Source organism: Natrix helvetica, assembly GCF_964273705.1.
Source record: "Natrix helvetica genome assembly, chromosome: 1".
Classification (NCBI taxonomy): Eukaryota; Metazoa; Chordata; class Lepidosauria; order Squamata; family Natricidae; genus Natrix; species Natrix helvetica.
Window position 1 is genome coordinate 111,999,001 of NC_138548.1, and position 21,400 is coordinate 112,020,400.

Here is a 21,400-nt window from a genome sequence, read left to right on the forward strand (position 1 = left end):
ACTTAATGTAAGCTTTTCACCAGACAAAATGAGCAAAGTAGGCAATAAAATAGAGACGCATGAGGGATTTTAACAAAATCTAATCTTCAAAGCTTCAGAAAGAAGAGCAAAGAGTTCCAAACATTTTTAAAATTAGGCTTAAAAAATAAAGGCTATGCAGGCAGATCAGATAAGATAGGCTTCTTTCTTATTTCTTTTTGGAGAAATAACTGCTTCTTTTTCAAACTATTTGGTTCAAACTAATTATTTGGTATTATGTTTCATTTGTTAACATGTGCAAAACTGCATGCATCCATAACATTAAGCTTGAATAATTGAGAATTGAAAAATAAAAGTTATTGGAAAAATATATCCTTACTTCTTAAGCAAGTCTTAAATAGTTCCTACTATAGTAATTAGAAGAATTGATGCAATTTTCAGTTTTTAATGATTGTTGCAAATCAAAGATAAGATGCATAAATACTGTACCTTCCAAGTCATATAATTCAAGTGAACAATTGTGTGGATTCCTACAGGTCTTCATGCAAGAAGAACCACAAGGTTGATAATGCCATTCACACTCTCCCTGTTTATTGTAGTAATCACAGAATAAAGCTGAAAGGAAAAAGGCAGTTCAAGTGAAATGTGTTTGTTTTACAAGAGATATCCCTTTTAATATTCTTGATACGATGTTATTACATTTTCTTACTTGATAACATCATAAAATAAAGGCTTATCTTGGAAATGATTGCCCTTGAGCCTAATACTATGAGAGGACATCTATTGTTTCATATGGGATTGTTTTGGAGGAACTCCAACTAAAATCAGTGGCAGTTACTTCTGGAAGATGGGTATAACATAGTGCTAAAGGTCAACCACAGAATGTGACACGCACACACACACACACACACACACAGGCAATTTGTAAACTAAAATGACTTAAATCTTTTGGAAATTCCTTAAATCTCATGAGATATCAGAGTTCTCACTGAACTAATTGTCCCATGGACAGCAAACAGAACCTTAGACTGAAAGTTCTTTGAATCTAATAGTGGGGACAGGGAAAATTCAACTCCATTATACACCGGAACAATTACAACTTGTTCAGGAATTATTCTTCTGTTTCCAAATGTTCTTTTGCATTTTCTGTTCTCATGTCACCTTATTCATATGACATAGGTATATCTCCCATAGCAATCTAGCAAGGCTTTGTTAGTTTAAGGATACATCTCATTATAGCCATTCTAGCCACATAGTAACACCATGGTTCAATAAATCTCAATCTCAACTTAAAGTAATTTGAAATATTTAGGGATTCAGGGACTCCTTCCACAAAATCGCATATGCAAGTATGAATGCATTGCCAGTGATCATCCTAGAGATATCTCATTTCCATTTTCTGGGTTGGGCTGAGATGGAGACACAAGTTTGCAGTAATGATGTGAAATGCTAAATGTAACCATCAGCCCTGAGAGGTTATACATTAAGCTCTTACAGCATTTGCGTGCATTCAGAAGCCTCCACCTAAGTCCAATGATGATGATTTTTCAGTATTAAAAATCCCATTTGGTGTGGTCCTGAGAAATTAACAAATTGAAACTATTGTCTGCACCTTATTCCCACCTTCAACATTCCTGGGAAGGGTACTCACGACAGATAGATGGAGTTCTCCAAGAGATGCATACACCAGCCTCCTGACATGCCTGTGCATATGCAGCTACGGCTGTACAGAAGCATACACAGTCTCCTCCAGTGTCACAAGCACAGGCATCAGATACACATGCTTCATAATATTTAGTTGGTTCAACCTAGTAGGAAAATAATGAACATAATTCGGTGTGTTCCTTAGTTCAGGTAGGCGAGTTTGATAAATCATGGGGCATGATAAAGCATTCTTATATTTGCCATTCTTATATTTCCAACCAATCCTTCTGGAGAACTGACAGTATTGATCACTACTCCATTTGTTGCAGTAAGAACTGCACGCACAAAGCAATTTGTTGTAGTTATGAAAGCAATAGTTTTGGGATGCAACTGGTAGATAAGAAATAGTTATGAATCATCTGTCATTAGCAATGGATCAGGATGCAATTTGCAATGAAACAAAAAGATATTCTCTAAATCTATTAAGGAACAATTCAGATCCAACAATCATTAGACATGTTACTATCAAAGATACAAAGCCGAACCATAGTGGGATCTGCTTTTGATTTTCTCTTGTAGAAATAATTGACTTCATTATCGATTTAAATGGTTGCAGCGATCAAGGCAATGTACACATTGTAAAAATGGAGATAGTATTCTTAGTAGCCCACCAGTAATGTTGTAAAGTATTGCTACTTAGTCATAATTATACGGTAGTTATACGGTAGTAGTTATACGGGAAGGTCTAGAGCCGAGGGAGTTCACTGTTCCTCAGATATCCAGGTGTGAGTCCCTTGGTGTGAAATGGGGCCCAGGGAGGCAGTTGGGTTTGCTGATTGTATACTTGGCTCCTCGCTATACATCAGCGGCCCTGCCCGAGCTCCTCGAGCTGATCTCGGAGACGGCAGTTGAGATCCCCAAGCTTGTGGTTATGGGGGATTTCAACCTGCCGTCGACGGGAGCAGCATCTGACGTGGCTCGGGAGTTCATGGCTTCCATGACAGCCATGGGCCTGACCCAATTAATTCAGGGCCCCACACACGAAGGTGGCCACCACACACTGGACCTTGTTTTTGTATCTGAGCAGTGGACGAGTGATCTGGGTATAGGGGACTTAGTTGTTACACCCCTGTCATGGTCAGATCACTCATGTCTCCGGCTGGACTTCCCTGGCGCTACCCCCCACCGTGAGGAGGCGGGACCAGACGGTCCAAGCTGGTACCGCCCCAAGCACCTGATGGAGCCGGATAGGTTCCAGACGGAGCTTGGGCCATTACCTGTAGCCCTGACCCACGCTCGGTCGGAGGACCTAGCGGCCGCCTGGAATAGGGCGGCGGCTGGGGCCTTGGACCGGGTTGCGCCTTTGCGACCTCTCCTGCGGCAGCGACCCACCCGGGCTCCTTGGTATACCGAGGAGCTGAGGGTGATGAAGCGCCATAGGAGACGTCTAGGGAGCAGGTGGAGGTCCTCACGCTCCGAATCTGATCGAACACAGGTAAGAGCCTATTTACGGACCTACCTTGTGGCATTAAGGGCGGCCAAACGTAGATATTGCGCCACTCTTATTGCGTCCGCGGAAAACCGCCCTGCCGCCCTGTTTAGGGTGACCCGCTCCCTCTTATCACAGAGGACACAGGGGGCACCCTTGCAGGGCAGAGCAGAGGAGTTTGGGGAATATCTGCAGGACAAAGTCGCTCAGATCAGGAGCGGATGGGCCCCCCTCAGTGGACCGGACGGGCCGCCAACAGCGAGTCTTGTGAGTCCACTCTGGGAGGAGTTTGATTCTGTTGCCCCCGAGGATTTGGACAGGTTGCGTGGACGGCTGCGACCCACCACATGTTTAATGGACCCGTGTCCCTCCTGGTTGGTACTGGCATCTTGGGAGGTGACCTGAGGCTGGCTTCTGGGCCTGGTGAATGCCTCATTGGGTGAGGGATCCTTACCAACTGCCTTGAAGGAGGCGGTGGTGAGGCCCTTACTTAAGAGGCCTTCACTTGACCCAACGGAGCTAGCTAATTATCGTCCAGTCTCCAACCTTCCCTTTCTAGCGAAGGTTGTCAAGAATGTGGTGGCGCAGCAGTTTCCACGACACCTTGACGAATCCGATTATCTAGACTCACGCCAGTCCGGCTTCCGACCCGGGCACAGCACGGAGACAGTCTTGGTCGCGTTGGTCGATGATCTCTGGAGGGCCAGAGATAGAGGTTGTTCCTCTATCCTGGTCCTATTAGACCTCTCGGCGGCTTTTGATACCATCGACCATGGTATCCTATTGCGCCGGTTGGAGGGGATAGGAGTTGGAGGTACCGTTCTGCGGTGGTTCGGCTCCTACCTCTCCGACCGGAAGCAATGTGTGTTGACAGGGGGACAGAGGTGGACCCCGAGGCCACTCACTTGTGGAGTGCCACAGGGGTCGGTCCTCTCACCTCTCCTGTTCAACACATATGTGAAGCCGCTGGGTGAGATCATCCGTGGTTTTGGGGTTGAGTACCACCTCTACGCTGATGATACTCAGCTGTATATTTCAACCCCAAACCACCCCAACGAGGCTGTCGAAGTGATGTCCCGGTGTTTGGAAGCCGTCGGGGTCTGGATGGGGGACAACAGACTTAAACTCAACACCTCCAAGACTGAGTGGCTGTGGCTACCGGCACCTCGGTTCAGCCAGCTGATTCCATCGCTGGCCATAGGGGGCGAACAATTGCCCCCTGTGGAACGGGCGCGCAATTTGGGCGTCCTCCTTGATGCCCGGCTGTCAATGGATGACCATGTGGCAGCCGTGGCAAGGGGGGCGTTCCACCAGGTTCGCCTGGTGCGCCAATTGCGCCCCCTACTGGACCGGGATGCCCTACGCATGGTCACTCATGCGCTGGTGACGTCCCGCCTGGATTACTGCAACGCTCTCTACATGGGGCTGCCCTTGGGACGCGCCCGGAGACTGCAGTTAGTTCAGAACGCAGCCGCGCGGGCTGTGATGGGGAGTACGAGGTACTCCCACGTAACACCTCTCATGCGCGAGCTGCACTGGCTACCTGTGGTTTTTCGGGTGCGTTTCAAGGTGCTGATTACCATCTTTAAAGCGCTCCATGGCACGGGACCTAGTTACTTGCGGGATCGCATCCTCCCACATACATCCCTGCAGCCAATTCGCTCACACAGAGAGGGACTTCTCCTGGTGCCGTCCACTAGGCAATGCCAACGGGTGACACCAAGGAGTAGGGCCTTCTCTGTGATGGGCCCAACCCTCTGGAATGACCTCCCCCCCGACATCAGAACCACTACTGACCTCCGCTCCTTCCGGCAAAAATTGAAGACTCACCTGTTCCGATCAGCAGGCCTGGCATAATTACAACTGTTCCTCCTGGCAAATGCACTATTAACTGGTTATTTTAGGGGTATTGTTTTTAATTTATTGTGTATGTTTTAGGGGTTTATAATTTAAATTTATATTTATATATACTGGCTCTGTACAGTTCTTTTAATTCCATTTTAACCTCCTCCATTCCAACTGTACATATTCAACTTTTATTGTATTTTGATATATTTTGCATGGACTGTACACCGCCCCGAGTCCCTTTTGGGAGAGGGGGCGGTCTAGAAGCACGGTAAAATAAAATAATAAATAATAATAATAAATAAAAGGATTAAAAGTTAGGTTATGAATATATATATATATATATATATATATATATATATATATATATATATATATATATATATATATATATATATATATATATATATATATATATATATATATATATATATATATATATATATTCAGGGGATTTAGCCTAAGTTTAGAGCAAGATTATATATTGATTAGATCCATCATTAATGCTTCATATTACAGAGCATCCAGTTATGTGTTTCAGTTATTAATATTCCCAAATATTTTGAGCAGATGTCACTTAAGACTAATTAAAAAGGAATGTAGACATACTTGTGGATAGCTTAAAGATTGCTAAAGGGTTCTGAAAGCAAGATGTATGATATCCACTTCATATTATACCACCAAGATCTATTAGCAACCATATTTAATGCCCCATCTGACTACCACGTCAGGTTTGCCAAAGAATAAACAGCGTCTGAGAGGACAGAGTGGGTAGTAAAAGGACTCCCAGTTACAAAGGAATCCTTCTCTGAGAATTACAAAATACTGAAACAAGTTTTATTTATTTATTTTTAAATCCTTGGAATGCTGGAATGATAGCATCTCTTTACAGTTGCTTGGTTTGTGGCTATTATATCTTCATCTCAGCAATCACATGCATACAATCTTGTTAATATACAGATAGACCTTCTTAGGAACACAATTGACCCCAACATTTCTGTTGCTAAGCAAGGTAGTTGTTAAGTGAGTTTTATCTCATTTTACGATCTTTCTTGCCATAGTTGTTAACAGAATCACTGCAGCTTTAAGTGAATCATGCAGTCCTTACAGTGAATCTAGCTTCCCCCATTGATTTTGCTTGTCAGAAGCAGGGTGGGAAGATCACAAATGATCACATGATCCGGGGACAGCGCAACTGTCGAAAATACATGCTAGGTGCCGAGCTCCCTAATATTGATGATGTGACCATGGGGATGCTGCAGTGGTTGTAAGTGTGAAAACTGGTCATAAGTCATTTTTTGCAGTGATATTGTAACTTTGGTCACTAAACAAAAACCATTGTAAGTCAAAGATTACCTGTATTGGATAAAGTTTGTTCAAATGATCTATATAGTCTTCTGAAATGGATCTGTTCATACCTGAGGATGGCAGAGATCAAAGGTCTTGCTGTTAATGATGCTACACTGCCTTTGTGCCCAGGAACTCCTATAGGGATTTGCAGAGCATGGATCCCTGGTGCTTGAGACATCTGGACAAGTGGGAGAAACTTTCCAGCTGTTACCAAATTCCAGGACATCTCCTACTACAGACTGGCTCCTGGTGGTGAAATCATTGATGTCATTGCCATCATAGTTTCCACAAAGGCCACAGACCTCACCCTGCACAGATAAAAATACAAAACAAATTGAAAGCTGGGCATGGATGGTTCTAGCTTTAGAGTTCTAGCCATTTTAATGCTGAAGAAGATGCATTACTCAGAGACCTTTAAATATATTTCTCACACATAGTTTGAACTCATCTTCTCAAAGCTGTATATGTTAAAGACAAACCCCAAGTCCAGGAATGTTTAATCTGAATTCAATACATTTTTAATTACACTGAAACAGCATTGTGTTTCATAGCAATGAAATAGGCATGCCTATCTCTACTTAACCCCAATTTGTTTCAAAATTTCCAAGTATTGCTTTTGCTATATGTTGACAATAAATTCAAGGGACGCACACACACACACACACACACACACACACACACCCCCCTCTTCAGTTATTCGCATAATTCATCAGGAATGATTAAAATTTCCCTATAAATACCAATATTCAATGGGGTCAGTCCACCCAAATAAAATATTTGCAGTATTTCTTCAATGCAAATATTTCTGATAAAGCCAATCATCTACGTTCTTATAATGCAAAAAAGTCAGTTAAGAATAATTAGCTATAACAAGGTCAACAGAGAATTATCATTCATAATGATCATGTTTATTGCTCTGCATAATATATTGTCAGAACGTTGTCTTGCCCTTTGCGTTTTACATGACAATTTTTTCACTGCTATCAATGGTTCTAGCAACTAAAATAATGCTAAATTGACTGTAAAGTGGAACCATAATAGGATCCATTTAATAAACCAACTAAATATTTAAATGTGCATATTTAACTCTTAAACATTGTTCTTCATTTACTGTATCATTATATTATGAATGTATCGTTCATTCTCTAACAATTTTTCAGTGCAAGTCTTCAGAAATAAATAGAATGATTCAGTTTCTATTTTGCGTTCACACCTCACCTTAAAGTCTGCTTTGAGTTTAATGAACACACTGGTTTTCTTATCCCATATCGCGGTCACGCCTCCATTAAAAATTTCAATCACCATGTAGATGCCCATGTATCGGATCTTGAAAGGCACTTCGTCTCCACCAGCAAGTCTCTCTATCACCTTAAATTTTCCATCTGTAAGTAGTAACTCATAGTTCTAAAAGATAAAATACAAGCAACATATGTATTTGTACCTATATCTATCAATGGAGAGCCAGTTTGGTGTCGTGGTTAAGGAATCAGACTAGAAACCAAGAGACCATGAGATCTAGTCCTATCCTAGGTATGAAGACAGTTGGATGACCTTGGGCCAACACTTTCTCTCATCCCTAGAATATACAAAAGGGAAAACTACTTCCTAAAAACTTTGCCAAGAAAACTGCAGGAATTTTTCCGGGCAGTCACCTGAAGTCAACTTTGATCAAAGACACACCACACACAAAAACCACTCACTCCACCTATCAATGCCATTGCTTCTAATAATTACAGCCAGAGATTTCCATTATTGGCAAGTTCTGCACTGGCAATTGGATATTTTTGCAAATATAGTGCCCTATGCTTACCATATACTATTTCAAGATTTCTACCTCTTATATAAAGATTTCATATTACAGATTTTGTTGCTTTGTCCATACTACTACAAGTCATAATGTTTTTACCTTCTGCTACGTTACTTACCCCAGCGAACACCTTAATGGCTTTTGAGCAAGTAGTCCCTGTAGAACCACAGGGGATATTCTCTGTGATCACCCGGAAAGTTTCCACATTTGTCTTATTTTTACTACACTGATTCTGCAGAAAAGAATGCGGTGTTACATTTTTACGAACACAAATATGGAGACTCAAGGCTAAAAAATTATAAATTTATGATAGTAGAAATTGAATGCGAAAAAGTTTAGTACCTGGACCAGGGTGTATTCACACAATCCATTGAAGGCATATCGTTTGTCATCAAAGGTGATATAATGACCATCTCCATAAACTGAGCAAGTTTCCAGACAAGGTTTATTAGAGCATAACCACTTTCGGTTCTTGCATGTGCTAGGTAGCCAAACACATATTAGATATTAATAGGGATGCATTGATGCAATATAAATGCAATCTGCTTTATATCAGCCATCAATTTATACATACCAAGTATTACATTTATCTTTGATAGTTTCTCCTGGTTTATATGTGGCTTCATTGTGAATGCATGGACATTCTTCTGCAGGTATACATTTGCCTGTACCATCAGACACTAGCTGATCAGGACATACACAACCAGAGGCACACTGTGTGTTGTACTGCAATAGAGGATTAACAAAAAGTGTTACCTGACAAAACTCTATGACGAGAAGTGACATTTCTAAGGTATCGTACAAAGGAAAAGTGATTTGAAATTAACGCCAGTTCTTCCTACTATTTTTAATATGTACACTGTTGTTTCAATTCCCCTTTCCTCCAGGAATTTTGATAAAACAATAGCAATAGCACTTACACTTATATACAGCTTCCCAGTGCTTTACAGCCTTCTCTAAGTGGTTTACAATGTCAGCATATTTTCCCCAACAATCTGGGTCCTCATTTTACCCACCTCGGAAGGATGGAAGGCTGAGTCAACTTTGAGCCTGGTGAGATTCAAATTGCCAAATTGCAGGTAGCCAGCAGTCAGCTGACGTAGCCTGCAGTGCTGCATTCTAACCATTGTGCCACCAAGACTCTTTGCAGATATGGAGCCCCTGAATTTTTATTTTTATGCATCTCTGGCCAGTGACTTGGCATAAGCTTAATAATTTAAATAGAATAAAATATAAAAGTGCATAAGCCATGCTTGTTAAACAGGTTTACGGTATCATAAGAATTTGTTCTCCTTTCTCCCAGAAAGAGCTGAGAAGACGTTTAGATACTTCATTAATCATCATCTCTTGTGATCTATCAGACTAATTTCTATTTGGCAATATCTTCCTCAAGGGATAGGAAGATATTTTGCCAAATTGTGCAGGCAATTTCGGGGGCAGAAAGACAATTTTCATTACAATCAATTATCTCTTGACAGACAGCTTCATATATTTAACTCAACTGATGATAATTTCAGTTATGAATATGCTGTTTTACTTATTAAATTTCTATTCTGCATTTTCACTAAGAAAACAATCCCACACAAGCTGAAAAAGCTATTAGAATCAGACCCACTTCTAACTAGCCATACTTACACATCCCATATCAAGGGTCTGGCAGCTCTTCTGACACTCAACTCCATGACTGTTAGCTGTGGCATTGTCACAATCAAAGTAGACCATAGGAGCATCACAATCTGGAAGAAAAAAAAATTCTGAGATTTTATCTCGGTAATTACACAATTTATATTATGCCAAATTTACATTTTATGACTACAACCGACATGGGACCCTATGTTAGAAGAATCACAATATTGTTTTGTTTAGGTTTCTTAGTTTTGAATCGTGTTTCCCAAAGTTGGAAAATGCCTCTTAATAATAATAAAATTAATGCACAGTAATTGATCAAGTTTTCAAATTGCTTATGAAGTACACAAATTAAATCCATGTGAATATCCATACTTCAGTTTTAGAAACAGTGGTTGGATTGTGGGCCTTCAATGGCTGCCCTCCTTCCCTTGCAACCTCCTCACTCCCCCAATTCTGATATGGAGGGTTGAAGACACCCCAGAACAGAAATCTGCATGTTGCAGAGGAATGAGAAATCAGCAGAAATCATTTGCACATGTCTCTGCTGCCAGAGTATCTTGAGCCAATAACTTTATTCAAGGAATTCTCCTCTTGTGGGAGCTGTATTTGATTTAATTCAGTGTTTCTTTCTAAATTAGCCAATCAGGTATTCAGTTTCTACAAATCCTGCCATTTAATGGTGCCATTGTCAGATTTGTGGTTGTGGTGGTTGTAGTGGTGGTGGTACTATTATGACAAATTAAATAGAAAACGTGTTTATAAAGTACTGCACTTAATAAATAGTATGCTTGCTTTAGGCATAGATTTCTCTTACTGGATCTGAACAAGGCTGGAACACCATCATAATAAAACAGGGAATAAAACAGTGGTTGTACCTGTTTGTGATTTCACTTCCCCAATGCATTGAAGCTTGCCTTGTACACACTTACTGTAAGAGAGTAAGACAGCTATTATATTGCAATAAATGTAATAAACTTACCATCCTGATTTATTACACTTTAAACTATAAGTAGTTTCTTTGTTGTTGTTGTTGAGGAGGAGGAGGAGGAGGAGGAGGAGGAGGAGGAGGAGGAGGAGGAGAGGAAAAGGAAAAGTAGGAAGAGAAGGAGGAGGAGAAGAGAAAGAGGAGGAGGAAAAGAAGGAGGAGGAGGAAGACGAGGAAAAGGAGGAGGAGGAGGAGGAGGAAGAGGAGAAGGAAAAGGAAAGAATCATTCAGAACATGTTGAAATACTGAAAGGGATTTGTTTTTGATGACAACTTGTTAGAAATCAAGAGATCTTTTACTTAGGGTTATATGGATACTTGAAGCATTTCTGTTAGAAATGTATGGGCCACAAAATCATATAGATCAACTGTATTATTGCCAGCTTAGCCCACTTTTACCAGTTTACTTTTCACCCAGCTGAACAATAAAAAAGTGAATCCCTTACTGATTAAGTTCAGTTCTATTTCAGTCTTGCTAGCTTATTTTCAAAAATAATAAGTTTTCATTCTTCTGTCTCCCAAAAGGCTTGGGTTTTCAAATCAGACAGATTTGGTCATTTAGAAGTATCTTTTAATGCCCAAAATATTTACAGATGAAAATGTGAAAAAAAGGAAATACTACAAAATATTACAAAATTGATCAATAGGTACTTCCATTCCATCTTTAAAAACTCAACTCACTGTAAGAAGTACAGTAAAATAACAGCACTACACCAGATTTGAAGTTTTATTTGTTCTAGTAGATGAAGTGACTTTGTGAAAGCATTTCCGGTCCTGATTGGTCAGCTCATAAGCAAGGTTGAATACAATTGCTTTCCCCTATACTTTTATTCCACGGCTTTCTGCTATTTCTCTCTTTCCACCACTATGTTTATTTCAAGTCTCTCACCATATGATGCCATTGTCATGAACCACCTCTCCAGATGGAATGGCAGATCCTTTGTGGTAACAAGGACACTTAGAGGCAGGCACACATTTGCCACTGTCATCCAGGTATGTCCCTTCTTCACAGGTGCATCCATCCACTGGAGAGAACTTGATTTTGCAGGTGACATCAACCTCACTGAGGGCTCTGCAGGTGGCTTGACAGGTCTCAATGTTGTAATGATAAGTCCAGGTCTCAGGACAAATTTGGAATTTGGCTTGAGAAGTGAAAAAGGAAAAAAGAATTGATTTACTAGCAAGATTCAAGTAGCAATTATGACTAGAAATTCCTACATACAACAAGTTGCAATGACTTTTTCAGTCTCTTCCCCCCCCACCGCCACTCTCTATGCCTGCCTGCTTCCCGAGAGTCCTCTGAGGCCGTCCTGAGAGTCCTCTGAGAGAGAGAGGGGGGGGGGGGAATTCTGTAAATATATGCATCTCCAAATATCTGCAAACATCAAAACATGTTCTGCAACTCCCAAAAATGAAGCTCATAAAATAAAAGTTCCTGACCAGTGAAGGCAGCCATTGCAATAGACAGTAATCTGATTGTTGAAAGAAATGTACTGACTTCTGCCACTAGTGCAGTTAAAATACTGGGTATTATCTACATATAAAACCTAAAGAAACTGAGAACAGGATACTGAATGCAAAAGGCTGGAGGGCATATGAACCACTTGGAAAGGGAGAGAAAATTTCAACTGTTGAAAAGCAATAGGAGTCCAGTTTCAGTTCAGTAACCAGTAAAGAGGTGGCTAGAGTTAAATCGACCCTACCCACAAGATATGAGGCATGAGAAGTTTGCACGTGCAAACTTGAGGCATGAGAGGCTTACACATGCAAACCAAGTTTAAAATAAATGTAATAAAAGTTTTAGCGAATGATTTGCCTGATTCCAAGCTAATTTTGGAGTTATTTTTAAAGTAATTTCCTAGCATGTATATTCTTCCTCTTCTCTGAAAAATAAGACAGCTTCCAGTGGTCTGGGATCCTTCAGGAGCATTTTAAGTGGGTTAAAAACAAGTAGGGACAGTCAGAATAATAGTTGGAGGGGATGTTGGAGGTCTTCTAGAGATCATGTACCAAACCAGAAAAATGTCCAATCTCTCCTTAAAAACCTCCAGCGATGAAGCAACCACAACTTCTGAAGTGAAGCCATTCCACTGATTGTCTGTCAGGAAATTTCTCCTTAGTTCTAGGTTGGCTCTCTTTTTTGCTTGTTATCCTAAACTTACCACAGACAGTAGTCCTCCATGCACTTAGCAATACTCCTTTAGCAGCACATGCCCTGACATAGGCTGAGAGGGCAGCACACATGCAGTCCTCACTCTTTTCACAGTTACAGGTGTCAAACATGCAGTTCTAGAAAAAACAAAGGACCTTTGGATTAACCAAACTTCACTTTCCTTCAGAGATATTTCCCTTTATATCCAGGGTGTAATCCTTGGATCCTTCAGATATCACTGAATGTCAGCCAGCCTGTCTTCCTATTGGGCTACTAGAAGGTGTAAGCAATAGTAGCTGAAGAATCACCACTTCTATAATTTTGTTTTAGCCTGACCTTGCCAAAATCATGAACAACTTGGAGATATTACATTTGAAGTCTTTTTTCCGCTTTCACCTAAACTGTCTGTCATATGCTAGTCACTTGGGTTCTTTCAGTGTATAAATATGTAACAGTTTATTAGCTTTCAGGAAGCAAGGTATTTCCATGAATTATGGCATCCTACAAAGTGAATAGCCATATACTTCAGGTGCTATAAATCAGTAAAGTAAACTTAGAGTTTATATTGGAAATGAACAGCTCTATCTAAATCCAACCCATTAAAATTCCTTTCCTTCTGCATTTTCTGCAATTTTTCTTAAACATTACAAAAGATTTACATTGACTGTTTTATACAACTTGCCTTAACATATGAATTTTGTACATCTTAACTTAGAAAGTGCATTTTTCTAATGTACAGTCTATATTTTAATTGAGTTTTCCTAATAATATTATATAGCTCGTATACAACTTTCCCCAGTATCTGCGTGCACTTATGCAGATCTAAACCATAAACTATATTGAAAGATTTGAAATTCAGGAAGGATAATAATGTTTTGATTCACATAATATTCCAAGAAATGCAAACTATTTAGAACAGCTTAAAAAGTATTTGTCATCACCAATTAAGACCTAACACAAGAATGGAAATATATATTCCATTTATATATACGAATTAATACTTCATACTAACATTTGACTATTAACTATTGACTAGGTAGAGATTCTGGTGTACTATATAAAGTGAGAAATATATGATTGGATTACAAAATGTAGGGAGTGAAAAAAAAACCCCAATACATAGAAAGCTCAAAAAAAGACCAATTAAAATCTTAAGTGGCTTCTCTGATTTTGACAATGCATTTCTTCCCATGAATTATCTTTAAGTATATCTTGGCATTTCAGTTGAAGAGAAATAACTACTCACAGTATGGTAAACATCTGGGTTTACTATTGAGTGGCATTTCTGAAAGGGTCCCTTAGTGTCAGTCAGCAAACCGCACCAGTGTAAAGCATATTTTTCTATAAAACAAGAGATAAATGTGGTGTCATTTTGGTATCCTTTTTTGCTATACCTCCTCTGTATAAATCTGCAACAATGATCAATTATATCAAACTGACAAACACAATACAGCAGGGCTATTAAACTCCTGGTCTACAGGCCAGATACATCATGTGATGGCCACGACCACTCCTGGTTAAGCAAAGGGGGGAAAAGTCCTGATACTTCACATGATGCCGCCATGATGATGTGAGGGGTTTTTTTCCATATTAAGTTTTTATTTTTCCATTTTCATAGCATATAATCACATGTATACTATTACATAACCAATCATATTGTATTATTAAATGTTTACATCAATTCACCTTACCATCAACTCCCAAAAACAATTATTGGCTCTTCTGCTCTCCATACACCATATATCTTATCCATCACTTTCTTCTCCCGCTCTCCTCCCCCTCCCTACCTCCTTTCTTCCCTCTGTCCTTCTCTTCTCTACTTCCCCTTCCTCTCTCCTTCTCCTCTCCCCCCCTTTCCACTCCTCCTTTCTCTCCTACTCTTCTCCCCTCCTCTCTCCTATCCCTCTCTTCTTCCCTTACCTCTCTCTTCTACTTCACACTCTTCAATGATGGAGTGAGTTTGACACTCCTGCAATAGAGTAATCAAAGCCCCATTCCTCTTTACTAAGTTTCCCACTCACTGCATTAGCACCAACAGGAATGGGGCTTTGATTGCCCAACCACACTTGCCATTTTGTCATCACAATCTGACACTGTACTGTACATGCTCTGGAACATGGTTTTAGCCCTAAACCCTTAGGGCTGTCTCAAGAGACAGGCTTGTGCTGCACAGAAGTCTAATTTAAACCAGGCAGGACAGCTGCATTCTCTCAGCTGTGTAATAATAGTTCTGTCACTTTTGGGTACATTATAGATTTTTCATTTTCTGCTGACGTGTTTTCATGTGACTATACATGTCACTGTTTTTATTTATTTTGGGGAAGGCATTGTAGGGGAAAAGTCCACAGTAGCCCACAATCAGTCTAATCTCCTTTACAAAGACTCTTTTATGAAGATATTGAGAGGAAATAAATGAATGCTGTTCTAATCTCCTTGGAGGAAAAGCAGGACATCAATGTGAAATAATAATGATAATCCTTATTATTGTCCATTGTGAAGATGAACTTTATGTCCTGATAATTCTGGACACAGGCACAATTGAACATTTCAGCCCATCTGGGTGTTTATATTTTTTAAACACAATGTTAAATGTGTGTCTAGATTTTTCCCCCTCATAGATCTCTTTTTAAAGATGTTTCTAGGACAGCCCTGCTTACTATGAATTTTATAAAAGCACAGTATCAACAGCACAGAGAGAAATAAGTCAGAGAAGATGTACAATCAAATGTACATACCATTTTCTACGCTCAGGGTACAGGGGTTTTCAAATATGTTTTTGACGTTGGGGCAGTCTGCCTGTGTTTTCCAGGTATTAGCAAAGGCCGCAGGTGTTCCTTCTGTCACCCCACTGACAGCTTTAAAGTCATCTGTTTGGATACCATTGAAATTTCCACAGAGGCCTGAAATAAAAATTAAAGACATTAATCCTTTATCACTGGCGCAATGGCTAGAGTGCAGTACTGCAGGCTACTTCCACTGCTTGCCGGCTGCCTGCAATTTGGCAGATCGAATCTCACCAGGCTCAAGGTTGACTCAGCCTTCTGAGGTCAATAAAATGAGGACCCAGATTGTTGGGGGCAATATGCTGACTCTGTAAACTGCTTAGAGAGGGCTGTAAAGCTCTGTGAAGCAGCGTATACCGGTAAGTCTAAATGCTATGGCTATTGCTATCATTGTAACATCCTTCTGTGTAGTGAGAACGACTCATTGATTCACTTACCACATGTCTGCCCTTTGCGGCTTGGGTCCACGTATATAAACAGTTGCATTATCGGGATAAATTGTATCACTAGCTGGAATCCAAATTTTGTGTCTACCACAGTGAAGAATGAGGTAGGCTTGAAGATGGTGAGATTGGCTGTAGAAACAAAACCATACAATGAAGTCGTTTTCAGAAGAAAGCATACATTTTATTTGCCACCAAGGGACGAATCTTGCAACTGTGGTTGTTGCTGCAGCCCAAGCAGAGAGGTGTATGTATTTGGGCTTTGCATTATACTGATACAGGCATAGCCTTTGCATCTCAACCATTAACTGATACTATTATAAACTAATAAATCTCAGGATTAACATTTCTTATTATCCCAATTAGCAATTACTTAGGATCAATAAATTAGTACCTACTTCAAAGAAAAGGTCTAATATAATACCTAAATGTCCAATCACATCCAATAAAGAATTCTACATTACTCCACTCCACTACATTTTGGTAATGCATTACAATCAATCTTTTCCTGTTCTAAACTGGACTTTTAACAACATTCAGTTCTTTCTTCCATCATTGGCAAATGATGAGGTATTATTTTATTCATACACCTAGGCATTTTACAGAATTTCAAAAATTCCAGGAACAAAAGATCAATCCTAAAATTGTGTAAAATACTAGAATATAAATAGCAAAGAACTCACATGCTGAGATAGGCAGCTGAGTGAGAATCATATTCACATATACAGCTCCATTAGACTTGATCACAATCACCTGGGTAGTAAAAAATGAGAGATTAGAGCAAGCACACTGAGAAAGTACATCTTTAGTGCAGTATGTATTTATTAAGCAAATGCAGATGTTCAACTCACCCACAATGACTCAAAGAGGCATACAACAATAAATTAAAACAATAAACCTTTTCTTCAGTCATACTGATTTTCATTAACTCTTTTAGCCAATACACACGTTATTTTGCTTAACTGCATTTTTTAAAACACAAGATATCTGTATAAAGAATCTCTATCGTATCTAATTGGTTGGAATGAAGGTTCAACAATAACTGGTTGAATTATATTGGTATATCAAAAATAAACATGCTGAAATATTTGGAACAAGTTTTAAGTGGGATAGGATAAATATTTTTCTGAGATTTTTCAGAGACTCGTGTCCAGAACATTCCTATGCCATGGAGAAATTTTGTAAGGCAAATTTGAAGCTAGGTACAAAAAGAAATAGAGAAAGTGAGGGCCGAGCAGGAAGGTAGCTTAAACTAGGGAGTAAGAACTAAAATGTGAGAAAAAAAAATAACAGGGAAAGAGAGGAGAAGCAAGGAAAAGGGGAATAGGAAAAGGAAGTGGGAGGAGATGTTCTGTCCCGTGATTCTAATAAATATGCAGACACAGGCTTGGCTGTCTGCCACGACTAATTACAGAGATAAAACCACCTCTTGGCTAGGAGCCTAGAATCCTATCTTCAAGAAACCAAGATTAGACTTACGGAATGCTTTCTCAACGGCTATAAAATGGACTATAAAATGGGAGGGGCCACAACCTTAGCCAGCTGTCCCTACTTCCTTCTATGACATCTTCTCCACAGCTGTTCCTTTCTCTTCTCAGCTCTATGCACACTCACATCAGGGACAACTTCCCTCTGTTCACTGCTCCCTGACTCAGATGCCACCTGGTGGCCAACAGGCCTTTCTAGTTCCTGCTCTGACTCCAAACACCCTCCAGAGTCTTCCTCATCCTCCAGAGCAGTCCCACAGTCTGAACTGTCAGAGTCCACCAACAGCTCAGCCAGCCGCTGCTAGGCCACAACAGGAGTCATAGTCAAAGCAAGAAGTTTGAAGAAAATAAACTTTTTAGTCAGGATAGATGGTGAAAAGCGATACTGAAATATTAACAGAAGAAAAAAAAAACATTCCAGAACCTGGATCCCCCTACAAAGAAACAATGGACAGAACATTGTGCAAAGAAAATGAACTTCATGTGCTGTTTGTAATTGGAAAGTCAACATTTTTACTGCATATTTTTGGTATAAGTTTAACATTAGTATCAGGAGCTCAACTGAGAACTAATTTTTGCATGCAAACGGAATCTGTTTCTCACTGGGTATCGTGAAAAAAATTACTCCTAACATTATTGAGCAAGCGTGCTTCTCATCCATTCATGTTCTTCATACTTACTGTCTGTCCTCCATCAATGTTTATAGCTAATCCTTTCAGGCATGTCTCAGTTTCTGTCAGGCCACACTTTTGAATTTCTCCCAGAACAGCAAAGGCCTTGCTATCACAGAGCTGGAAATATAAAGTATTGATAGTTTGCATTGGCCGAATCTATCACATCCCTTCTAAACTAGTTATACTTCTAATATAATAATATATATTTTTTAAAAAAGGTAAAGGAGTCCCTGCAAGATTTACTCTGCTAGTCTTTGCCAACTATAGAGGACAGTGTTTATTTCCTTATGTCAAAGCCGGCGGTTGGTTCCTACTGGTTCAGACCAGTTCGGCCAAACCGGTTGTGGTTTGGTGGCATGGATCTCTGGAACCGGCAGTGACCCAGGCCTGCTATGCCCCTAAACCTGTTTCCCTGGTGGCACCACCATCTTGTTTTTCAGTTCTGCGCATGAGCACAATTTTAATTGCACTACTCATGCGCGTGCAGCGTGCACATGAGCGAACCGGCAGTAGTGCCTGCTGGAACCCACTCCTGGTCAAGGCCATTGATCCAGTGCTGTCTGAAGATATTTCTGCAGTCATATGACCAGCATGACATTATTGAGCACTGTTACCCTCCCACCAAAGTGGTACCTATTTATCAACTTTTGCATTTGCTTACTTTCAAACTGTTAGGTTGGCAGGAGCTGGAGTGAGAATGGGAGCTTGCCTTGTCACATGGTGCTCAGGGTCTTGAACATGGGCTGTCAACTTTCCAGCCGACAAGCCAATGTCTTAATCACTGAGCCACCATGCTGCCTGTCTTTTAAAATAATAAGAATAAAATCACCTGACTCTTTTTTTTGTAGGTCAGGATTTCCTTCCCACAAATAGAAAAACAAAGTACTTTAAAAGTTGCAGTTTTTGTTTCTCCCCCCCCCTCTTATTTGAACAAAACATCACAATTTAACAAATAAGAAGTGCCGTCATTATATATGTATTCACCCATCCCTCAAATTCCAGAAAACAGAACCGTGGTTGATGATTTCATAATGTCTAATAATAACATTGGAATAATAAATAACAACAACAACAACAACAACAACAACAACAACAATCTTTTTTGTAAACTTTTGATAAGGAAAAGATTCAGTTATCCTGAGCACTGATTTCAAGTGTAATCAAGAAGTAGGGAGCTTTATTTAAAATTGATATGAATGAAAATATGTGATAATTCATAGATTGGTAGAAAGGATGAACTACTCCCAGTAACAGCAATGCATGGGAGGGTCCTTGTTTTCAGTGTGACAAATCCACATGGTTGGAGTTATTGTTGGATTGTGTTATCACAATCATGTGGGCAGGACCTATGGTTTGGGTCTCTTCTTTAGAATTGGTATAAATGCCTTTAACGGGAACTTTAAACTACAGTGTTGATGTTAAAGAATAGGCAGTCACTCCAAGGTCCATCAAGGTAGCCTTGGGCATGCAGATTACCTTAGTAAGCATATAGCTACAGTCCCCAAAAAAGGAATAGTGTTTCTCATCAAAAGTGGAGATATGGGATCCACCTTCAACAGAACATACTCCAGGACATGAAAGGCTGATGCAAGTCCACTGTCCCCCTGTGCAAGAACTGAAGTAAAAAGAGGAAGAGGAAGAAATTACCAACAAATTATTAGACAAAAAGTAAAGTAATCCTTATAATAAAAAGGTTGGTTGTTGTACTATGCATATTCTTATGTTTTCAGTAAAGCCTATGACCATTATTAAGGAATACATTTTTATTGGTATGTTCACTAAGGATTTTATTGCAGTGTTATTTAATGTTTTAAAAGATCCACATGAACATAATAGTATAACTCCTATCATCCCAAAGGAAGCATTTGTGTGTAAGAGGGGATACTTTAAAAATCTTGTTTCATTTGGCAAAGAAATTAATGTATTTGGAGTTGTCTAGTTAAAGCTCCTTTAAGAAGTCTATTGGTCATGCAAATTAGGCTTCTATTAATAGAATGCCCATTTTTCCTCAATCCTTATCCAAATTCTACATCATGGATTTGGATGACAACTATATTCCAGTTTTAAATTCTAGAACATTCTCTGAATGTTTGCTATAATTTATGGAAGCTTTTTCTTCAATATTTGATTGCTGATAATAATAGTCTTCCAGCATTTGATAAATAGGTGACAGTGGCAGGGATTTTTAAACTTTAAAATATGTGGGTATAGCAGGGGTGGGTTCCTGCCATTTCTAACCTCTTCTATAGAAGAGGTTCCACAAATCTACAGTGCCGTTTAGAACCGGTTCCAGTTCCCTCCCCCCGCCCGTCCGCACATCATCAAGATGAAGAGCGAGAGGAGGAATTCTGGGAGTTGAAGTCCACAAGTCTTAAAGCTGTCAAGTTTGAACAACCCTGGGGTTTTTTTTCTAAAGGGTTAGGGGTGCAAGGGTCTTGTAACTTGACAGCTTAAAGACTTGCACGCTTCAATGCCAGAGTTCCTGAGCCAACATGATTGGAGGAGGAATTCTGGAAGTTGAAGTCCACAAGTCTTAAAGCTGTAAAATTTGAACACCATTGGGTTTTTATTCTAAAGGGTTAGGGGTGCAAGGGTCTTGTAACTTTACAGCTTTAAGACTTGCACACTCCAATGCCAGAGTTCCTGAGCCAACATGACTGGAGGAATTCTGGGAGTTGAAGTCCACAAGTCTTAAAGCTGTCAAGTTTGAACACCCCTGGATTTTTTTTCTAAAGGGTTAGGGGTGCAAGGGTCTTGTAACTTGACAGCTTTAAGACTTGCGTGCTTCAAATGCCAGAGTTTCTGAGCCAACATTTTGGTTGCTAAGCAAGAGCGTTGTTAAGTGAATTTCACCACATTTTACAAGTTGGCCATGCCCACCCAGTCATATGGCTGGCAAGCCACTCCCATCCAGTCACATGGCTGGCAAGCCACTCCCACAAAGCAGGCCACACCCACAGAAGAGGTTCTAAAAAAATTTGAAACCCACAACTGAGGTATAGGTAGTCATCTCTGAAAACAGATGCTATCTATGCCCACATATCTTGTACCTCTTCCATGGAATGGCAGCATTTTACAGAATGTTATAGGCTACATTGAAGGTTAAATGCTCAGAACTATAGTCAGTGTCATAT

General features: G+C 40.0%; 1 protein-coding gene across 1 annotated transcript in view; it reads right to left on the reverse strand.

Moving 5' to 3' along the window:
• Positions 1-21,400, reverse strand: part of LOC309388714 (mucin-5AC-like) — an 84,792-nt gene that overhangs the window by 41,928 nt on the left and 21,464 nt on the right. Inside the window, exons 11-27 of the mRNA XM_081946292.1 lie at positions 19,743-19,881; positions 18,273-18,383; positions 16,789-16,858; positions 16,100-16,237; positions 15,615-15,779; positions 14,126-14,220; positions 12,890-13,016; positions 11,617-11,869; positions 10,619-10,671; positions 9,750-9,850; positions 8,689-8,840; positions 8,457-8,595; positions 8,233-8,346; positions 7,526-7,711; positions 6,376-6,615; positions 1,631-1,787; positions 469-594 (exon numbers count right to left, since the gene is read on the reverse strand). Of these exons, the coding sequence (XP_081802418.1) occupies positions 469-594; positions 1,631-1,787; positions 6,376-6,615; positions 7,526-7,711; positions 8,233-8,346; positions 8,457-8,595; positions 8,689-8,840; positions 9,750-9,850; positions 10,619-10,671; positions 11,617-11,869; positions 12,890-13,016; positions 14,126-14,220; positions 15,615-15,779; positions 16,100-16,237; positions 16,789-16,858; positions 18,273-18,383; positions 19,743-19,881 (2,366 nt within the window). The remainder of the gene's footprint in view (positions 1-468; positions 595-1,630; positions 1,788-6,375; positions 6,616-7,525; positions 7,712-8,232; positions 8,347-8,456; positions 8,596-8,688; positions 8,841-9,749; positions 9,851-10,618; positions 10,672-11,616; positions 11,870-12,889; positions 13,017-14,125; positions 14,221-15,614; positions 15,780-16,099; positions 16,238-16,788; positions 16,859-18,272; positions 18,384-19,742; positions 19,882-21,400) is intronic.